This window comes from Galeopterus variegatus, unplaced genomic scaffold, assembly GCF_000696425.1.
Source record: "Galeopterus variegatus unplaced genomic scaffold, G_variegatus-3.0.2 Scaffold2788, whole genome shotgun sequence".
Taxonomy (NCBI): domain Eukaryota; kingdom Metazoa; phylum Chordata; class Mammalia; order Dermoptera; family Cynocephalidae; genus Galeopterus; species Galeopterus variegatus.
In genome coordinates, this window is record NW_007728899.1 from 230,920 (window position 1) to 239,607 (window position 8,688).

An 8,688-nucleotide genomic window follows, 5' to 3' on the forward strand; every position below is an offset into this window, starting at 1 on the left:
CGGTGAAGGGCCATAATAATCATATACATTGTATATTGACAAAATAAAAATAAAAAAAAATTAAAAAAAAAATATTAAAAAAAAAAATAATAAAAACATGTCGAGACCAAACATAAAAGTGATTTAAAGTTCATTTTAACTTTTCTATATTTTTCTGAAAGGCTAAGAAAATCTGCACTCTAAATTTTCTATAAAATCTGACGCCTAAATAATACTCATTAAAAAAAAAAAAAGCTCCACTTACCTGCTTCTTGATGACAATCTGCACACAAATCCAAAGGCTAATGCCAAAGGCAAAGCCCAAATAAATGTAAAACCTGTTTATCCATAATGATACTAAAGGTGAGAAGTCCCACATATCCAAAGAAAGATCTAAATTTAAAAAGACACATACATGCATTTTATTTAAATTTGCATACGCAAAGATGTCCATCCCTGATTAAAGAATAAAAACCAAAACCAACCTTCATGTTCAACAACCCAGCTAAGAAATCTACTATAAGAAATCAACTCTAGAGCTGGCCAGTTAGCTCAGCTGGTTAGAGTGTGGTGTTCAAAGGTTCGGATCCCCCTACCCACCGGCCGCCAAAAGAATACAAAATAAAATTTTTAAGTCAAATCTAATAAAAATAATACGCTACGTAGTAAGATAATAAAATTATCAGAATGATGACGCTAACTCAAAAAAACAATGTAAAATTTTACCTTCACTTGGACATAAGCATTTGAAAGAAAAGGGAACATAAAGTGACAACAGCTCCATGTGGAAAAGAATTTTGCTGTGTTATGTTCGCTCCATAAAAAAAACAGCAGTGAAAGTAGTACGAAAGAAAAGGGAACATAAAGTGACAACAGCTCCATGTGGAAAAGAATTTTGCTGTGTTATGCTCGCTCCATAAAAAAAACAGCAGTGAAAGTAGTACCTTTTTTTTTTTTTAAAAGATGACCGGTAAGGGGATCTTAACCCTCGACTTGGTGTTGTCAGCACCACGCTCACCCAGTGAGCGAACCGGCCATCCCTATATGGGATCCGAACCCGTGGCCTTGGTGTTATCAGCACCGCACTCTACCGAGTGAGCCACAGGCCGGCCCAGTAGTACCTTTTTTATAGCTGTATTTTTAAAGGAGACTTTGGAAAGGACTCTCAAATACAGTAACTGACCTCACGCTCCACTTTTTGAAGGGAGATATGCATGCATTTGGCCTCAAATGTTGAACCTGGGAGCAATTTTGAAAGGCGAAACTTGAAGTTTAGGATATTCAGGGGTGCTCCAACCCTAAAAAGGACCAAAAGTCCCAATACACGTGGGTAAGGTAGGGGAGTCAGTTTTCTCTGCCTTTGGGGTTAGAAGCGTAGTTTCCTTCTAAACTCACCCTTTCGCCTCAAAAGGCAAAAGCCTGGTCAACAGTAGGGGTCAGTGCCCCCTTGCTCCCAGCGGCTACTGACTAGTGCAACGAATTCTGGAGGAAAGCGCTCAGGGCGCCGCTCCGCCGGGAGAGGATCTCAGAAAACCGCGTTCCTCCCCTCCGGCCCCACGATCCTGTCTGCCGGGGGCCCTTACCCATTTTCCTCAGAGCCCGAGCCTTGTGGACCGACAGGAGATTAGGGCCTCGGACCTGGAGAGCGTGGTGGCCGGCGCGGGCCCCGTGTCGCTCGGCGACAGCCCGAGCTTCCTGGCCGCGTTAACAGTCAGTCCAGAGCCGCGGAGCAGGGGGCAGCCATGCCACTCACGGGCCCGTCCGGATTGGCTCGGAGGGAAAAGGGGTGGGCCCAGGGAGAAGCCCGGGAGAGGAGGCCGGAATGCCCCAAGCCCTGCTCTGATTGGCTCAGAGGGAAAGAGGCGGGGCCAGGGGGAAGCACCGCCCAGAGCTCCCCGCGCCGAAGCCCGAGCGCTTCCGGCTCTGCTCGGATTGATTCATAGTGGGAAGGGGCGGATCCGGAGAGAAGCACAGTCAAAAAATGAGTGACATGTAAGAAAAAGGGGAAGGGGGAGGGGGTGCTAAAAAAGACTAGGTGACATCAACCAAATGCAATCTGTGCTCCCGTTTGATTCTCAATTGTAAGGGGAAGGGGGAGGGGGTGCTAAAAAAGACTAGGTGACATCAACCAAATGCAATCTGTGCTTCCGTTTGATTCTCAATTGTAACAGACAGACAGTAAAAAGGCATTATTTAAGGGAAATTGGAGTATGGACTGGCTATTAGATGATGGTTAATCTCGTTGGATGTGTCTGTTAGGGGTGAAGACTGAAAAAAGTACTTACGGCTTCAGCCCGTGATACAGTTTAAAAAACGCCAGCAAAAATGAGGAAGGGGGAATAAAGCAAGAATGGCAAAATGTTGATAATTGTTGAAGCAGGGTGGTGGGTGCATGGGGGTTCATTACACTTTTCTACTTTTTTTTTTCCGTTTTTTGTTAGTCTCTCCACTTTTCTATGTTAAGATTTTCCATAATAAAAGATTAAAGTGGGTGTGGCCCCTGAATTCCGCAGAACTATGTGGAGCCAGGCTGTGTTTCCACCCGGTCAGTAAACATCAGCCACCAATCTATCTTTAGCTCATTGGTTAAAGTAAAATAGTCAAGGGAGAGTGCCTCCCTTTTCGGGCGCGGAGAGATGTCGTAAAAAGCCACAGTGCGCAGGCGTCATTGAGCTCTCTTCCTTGCCCACGGTCCGCACCGTCGCCTTATTAGGTTGTTTATTTATTAAAAGTCTATTTTCTTTTTTGACATAGGCATTTATTGCTATAGACTTTCCTCTTAGAACTTATTTTGCTGTATCCCATAGATTTTGATGATATGTTGTTTCTATTCTTGAATGTCTCAAGGAATTTTTAAATTTCCCTTTTAATTTATTTATTAATTCATTGGCTGTTTAATTTCCATGTATTTGTAAAGTTTCCAAAGTTTTTCTTGTTGTTGATTTCTGTTTTTATACCATTGTGGTCAGAAAAGATACTTGATATGATCTCCATCATATTAAATTTGTGTTGACGTGTTTTGTGACCTAACATATGATTTATCCTGGAGAATGTTCCATGTACAGTTGAGAAGAATGTGTATTCTGCAGCTGTTTGATGGAATGTTCTGTTAAGGTCCATTTGGGCTATGGTGCAGTTTAAGTCAGATGTTTCTTTATTTTCTTTCTTGATGATCTGTCCATTGTTGAAAGTGGGATGTTAAAAGTCTACTATTATTACGTCAGCCGGGTGCATTGTGGCCGTTGCCCGGGGGGAGGTGGTCGCGGCGCCCCGCACTCGGCGGTTGTTAGGGTGCCGCTCGCCGCTGGTCGTTACAGCGAGGAGCTGGTGGCGCTCAGGCTGCACCCGGGGTTGGTGAGCAGCCACCATGTCGATCTTCACCCCCACGAACCAGATCCGTCTCACCAATGTGGCGGTGGTACGCATGAAGCGCGCCGGGAAGCGCTTCGAAATCGCCTGCTACAAAAACAAGGTCGTCGGCTGGCGGAGTGGCGTGTGAGTGACCCTGGCCGGGGCCGGTAGCCTCCGGGCGGTCTTCCTCCAGTCAGGTCGAGTGGATGGGCCAAGCGGGGTCTTGTCGGGGAAGGAATTGGAAAACTTACTCCGGGTGTGAGCTGAGACGTTGCTGTCCTTCCCGAGCTTGACGCTTAAACCCAGGGTTCCTTTTTTGTTGGGTTGGTTCAGATTGGGTTGTTGGTTTGGGGGGTTGGTTGATTGGTATCATAAAAGCTACAGCCAAGAATCCCCGTAATTATGGTCCTTTTCCTAGAGTAATGATGAAGGCTAGGAGCCTAGTCTTCCATATACCATGGAGGTATAGTAAGAACGTCTGATGTCACGGGCCTCAGTTACCCAATAGTTTGCCCGAAGTGCGTAGTGTCCTCACTACTGCCATCTAGGGACCGGCATTCCGTGACAGCAGCCTTTCCCACCCCGTCTCACCCCACCCCCGTGTTTCATAAATACTCTGTGACGTTTTTCTCCAGTGAGTAGATGGGAATACAGATGCCGTTCTGAGTTTTGAGAATGATCCCTCCACACTAGGCGTCATCTTAGGAGTATTTGTTGTGTCTTACTATTTATGTCGTTGTCATCTTGTATTCAAATGTGAATGCATTTCCAAGTTTCAAGTGTATTCACATAGGACTTTCTCTCCTGCCCTTACAAGGGAAAAAGACCTTGATGAAGTTCTACAGACCCACTCAGTGTTTGTAAATGTTTCTAAAGGCCAGGTTGCAAAGAAGGAAGATCTCCTCAGTGCATTTGGAACAGATGACCAAACTGAAATCTGTAAGCAGGTGGGTTCTTCCAGCAGCAGCATAACTGACCCTAATATCCATCTGTAGTGTTAAGTACTTGTAGTATGTTAAACTGTAGAGTATCTTTTTTGTAGAGAACAGTTACCATGCAATAACGTGAGCTTCAGAACATAACTTTTAATAATACAGACTACGGGGAGCTGACTGGTTAGCTCAGTTGGTTAGAGCGTGGCCTTTCCTGGCCAACCGCCCCGCCTCCCCCCCCCCAAAAAAAATATGGATGTTTTCTGCCAGAACCTCCAGAAATTAAATTTCCTACTGAATTACCTCATTTTATCCAGTTATCTATTTTTTAATGTGATATTCCTGAAAATTAAATTTCAAGTATTTCGTCTTTTTAGACCTTTTGCCGAGATTGCGTTTTCCTCTTCACCCACCAGATCCTCAAGTGAAATTTTGGAGCACAGCATAATCCAGTGCATCCTTTAGGCAAAGCTCAAATTATTGCCTACATATCAGTAACTGAAGAGGATGAAATTTAATTTTCTCCCCCGTTATTCAATCTTATGGTTAGTTAACAAATTATGTATATTAGAGAAAGATACTGCTTTCTTAAATTTGTTGGGTTCTTTTAGATTCTAACTAAAGGAGAAGTTCAAGTATCAGATAAAGAAAGGCACACACAGCTGGAGCAGATGTTTAGGGACATTGCAACTATTGTAGCAGACAAATGTGTGAACCCTGAAACAAAGAGACCATACACTGTTATCCTTATCGAGAGAGCCATGAAGGACATCCACTATTCAGTCAAACCCAACAAGAGTACAAAACAGCAGGTGAGTGGTTTTTAATGTCATCAAAGCTTATCCATGAAAGTCTGTTTTCCTTGAACAAATCATTAAAATAATGGGTGTGCATGAAAAGCAAGTGGGTAGGAGGTTTAGGGGAAGAGTTGGGGGGAAAGGATGGCAGTTGTAAGGAGAGGTAATGAAATTTTATTTAACTAAACACAAATAAACGTCGGACTCTAACCTTCCTATCCAATCAAACCTTTAAAGACAAAACTTGAATTTTTAAAGAGTCATCTTAACTCTTTAGATTTTTTTTATTTATACATAATTCACATACCATGAAAAGTTATATAAACACAACAGAAAATTAGAAGTTCTTTTTCTTTACGAATTTCAAAGTCTCACTTGAAAACCCAAGAGTTGTCAAAATCAGTCTGATATTTTTGGCTGTCTGATAATAAATCTAACAAAACATATCTGTGCTAAACAAAATAGCATGTTATATTGAATGCAAGTATGGAGAACATAGGGTTTCAAAAACTGAACATTTAGAGGTGAGAGTTAGTAATAGAGAAATTCCTATAATTAAGTCTTCCAGCTTTTAGAGGAGTAACCTAAAAAAACCTAATCTCCATGTGAAAGAGAAAAAGTGACTTAAACTGAGAGCTAAAATGACCATTCTGTTTGCTAATTTGGAGCCTCGAATTCCACCCTATCACAATGTGTTTTCATTTTTTTCTATCTTTATTTTTTTTCTTTGGAATTAAAAAAAAATTGAGGTTTGTCTGTTTATACCAATGGTATATAAACTGTTAGTGATGACTAGGGAGATCGTATTCCAATGTAACTGATTGACAGAGTAACATGTCTTCTCTTTCTCTGCCCTTTCCTTTCCCCTCCTTCTACTTTCCTCACTGTTATTATTTTGGTGGTGTGGCGGCAGTAATTCATGGTGAGATGCTTTTTATTTTTATTTATTTTTGCTTTTCTTTTCTTTTTTTTTTTTTTTTTTTTTTTTTTTTGTTTTTTTCCGTGTCCGGCAACGGATCGCAACCCTCAGTGTTGCCCCCGTACCGGACCGGGGACCGGCAACGGGATCGCAAGCCTCGGCGTTGCTCCCGCGCCTCGCTCAGCCAGTGAGCGGGAACCGGTCTGCATATGGGATCCGAACCCTCGGGCGGGAGCGCCGCCGCGCTTCCCAAGCGGCGCACTATCCAGTGCGCCACTGGGCCGGCCCAAAGTCACTCTTTTAAAGTGTACAATTCAGTGGTATATTCACAAAATTATGAAACTTTCCCTACTACCTAATTAAGAAGACTTTCATCACCCCGAAAAGAAATCCTGTGCCTATTAGCAGTCCTCATTGACAAGCCCTGGCAACCACTACTTTACTTTCTGTCTCTATGAACTTATCTGTTCTAAACATTTCATATAAATGGAATCATAAAATATGTGCCCTTTTCAAGGTTCATCCATGTAGCACGGGTTAGTGTTTCATTTTTTTTTAAGGCTGAGTAATATCCCATTGGATGGAAATACCATTTTGTTTATTCATTTATCAGTTGATGGACATTGGGTTGTTTTCACTTTTTAACTATTATGAATAATGCTGCTATGAAATTCATTACAAGTTTTTGTGTGGACATATGTTTCCATTTCTTTGTATCTGGGAGTAGAATTGCTAGGTCGTGTGATAACTCTATATTTAACTTTTTGAGGGACTGCCAAAACGTTTTCCAAACAGCTGCACCGTTTTACATTCCCACCATCAGTGTATGAGGCTTCCAGTTTCTCTACATTGTCAACAACACTTGTTGTCTGCCTTTTTGTGGTATCCTGTGGTTTTGACTCGCATTTCCTCAATAACATGATTTGAGCATATTTTCATGCTTAATGATGCTTTGTATTCTTTGAAGAAATCTCTGTTCAGATTCTTGCCCATTTTTTAATTGCCTGTTTTTGTCTTTTCATTGTTGAGATGTAAGAGTTCATTATATGTTCTGGATACTAGTTCCTTATCAAATATATGCTTTGCAAATATTTTCTCCTATACTGTTGTCTTTTCACTTCCTTTTCACAGAAGTTTGAAGCACAAAAGTTTTTAATCTTAATAAGGTTTGGTTTTTCCATTTTTTCTCTAGTTGCTTATGTTCTTGGTGTCATACCTAGGAAACCATTACCTATCCAACTGGATGGAATCTGTTTTTGAGTATCTTATGAAATAATGCAGTAGAAGTAAAGAAGTTACAGATGTTCTCAATTTTATCTTGATAGGCTTTGGAAGTGATAAAACAGTTAAAGGAGAAAATGCAGATAGAGCGTGCTCACATGAGGCTTAGGTTCATTCTTCCAGTGAATGAGGGGAAGAAGCTGAAGGAGAAGCTCAAGCCGCTGATCAAGGTTATAGAAAGTGAAGACTACAGTCAACAGTTAGAAATTGTAAGATTAAAATGTTCTTTTTTCTTTGCATCTGTGTTGCCAAAACAGTTTATTCTCTAGTCATAAATGTGTAGGAAACATTTAGAAGCTGTGATCAGTAAGATATTTCCAGAAATATTTTACCTAGGATTAGGTTAACATGTCATGGTCTAAGTAGAACTAAGTTGTAGTTAAGCACACTTGTGATTTTTTGTTTTTTAGTTAAATTATTCATCATAAAAATGATGTTGGTCATGTTCATTTTAGATGAGAGACTGTATTTTACCATGAGTCTATTATGGGGCAAACAGAAATAAGACTAAAAGTTGGTCGGCCTCATTTACCATAGACATTTTAAAGCAGCAGCAAAAACAGTGTATGTTTGGGTCCTCACCTCACAGCTGCAAAGGTAGTGTGAATTCAGCTGTCTGCAAATTCATGTCTTTGGGGCTTTGCAGCTTCTTACCAAATCAGTGAGCTATAAAAGATTGTTGAGTATTATGAGTATCTACTGTAGATGTGAAAAAACACATTTGAAGTTGTGAAACAACACGATTTGAAGTTATCAAATCTTTTTAAAACATTACACATGGCTGTTAAATAGGTCTTCAAACTGCTTTTTCTCCTTCATATGCAGAGGAGATTTCATTGCACGATGAAATTTAATGCTAAATTTTAATATGAAAAGGACCATAATTTTCTAGTCAACCCCTTCATTTTTCAGCTAAGGAATCTAGATCAGTCTTTAAACAGGGGCCTACATGGATACTCAAGGGCAGAGGCTGGACTGGCACCCAGGCTGCTGCCCTTTCCATTGTCTTATCTATTGCACCATAGAACTGTAGTGTTAGAGATATCTGGAAAGCACTGTTTATTTGTCTTAAAGGAAGTTAAAGCTGAGTTTATTCTGTTGTGTTGCTCATCTTCATGTGATAAACAGCTACGTTGAATGTTTCAGAACTCTATGAATGACTGGGCAGGCAAAATTACAGTCCACTAGGATAATTATAGTTCACAGTTATATCTAATGGGATCTGCATAAATCAGGGTATTGTTTGCCGCAAAGTGTATTTATACTTGTCAATGATTGTAATTGGACATTTACAAAGGATCATTTCAATTTATAAGCATGACTTTTTAAATGAATATTTATAAAGCACTTGCTAAAGGAAATAAATTTACTCAGGTAACTTTGAACTGTGATTTTACAGCATGTAATATTAAACTATTTCTTACTAAGA

The 8,688-nt window shown here is 40.6% G+C and overlaps 2 protein-coding genes across 2 annotated transcripts in view; one reads left to right on the plus strand and one right to left on the minus strand.

Moving 5' to 3' along the window:
- Positions 1-1,615, minus strand: part of TYW1 (tRNA-yW synthesizing protein 1 homolog (S. cerevisiae)) — a 232,527-nt gene extending 230,912 nt beyond the window's left edge. Inside the window, exons 1-2 of the mRNA XM_008582989.1 lie at positions 1,563-1,615; positions 245-372 (exon numbers count right to left, since the gene is read on the minus strand). Coding sequence (XP_008581211.1) covers positions 245-372; positions 1,563-1,566 — 132 coding nt within the window. The 5' untranslated portion in view covers positions 1,567-1,615. The remainder of the gene's footprint in view (positions 1-244; positions 373-1,562) is intronic.
- A 1,586-nt stretch (positions 1,616-3,201) lies between these two features.
- On the plus strand, positions 3,202-7,528 carry LOC103598927 (ribosome maturation protein SBDS-like). Its single transcript, XM_008582991.1, has 4 exons — positions 3,202-3,474; positions 4,148-4,277; positions 4,874-5,074; positions 7,304-7,528. Exons 1-4 carry the CDS (start codon positions 3,347-3,349, stop codon positions 7,526-7,528), a joined length of 684 nt encoding a protein of 227 aa, XP_008581213.1. The 5' UTR covers positions 3,202-3,346.
- The last annotated feature ends 1,160 nt before the right edge of the window (positions 7,529-8,688 follow it).

What these genes read in the sequence shown, in the direction of transcription:
- LOC103598927 (XM_008582991.1), top strand. Translation starts at nt 3,347, where the DNA reads ATGTCGATCTTCACCCCCACGAACCAGATCCGTCTCACCAATGTGGCG. An exon ending in GTCGGCTGGCGGAGTGGCGT is followed by an intron (nt 3,475 to 4,147) that starts GTGAGTGACCCT and finishes TGCCCTTACAAG; the next exon opens with GGAAAAAGACCTTGATGAAG. An exon ending in AAACTGAAATCTGTAAGCAG is followed by an intron (nt 4,278 to 4,873) that starts GTGGGTTCTTCC and finishes GGGTTCTTTTAG; the next exon opens with ATTCTAACTAAAGGAGAAGT.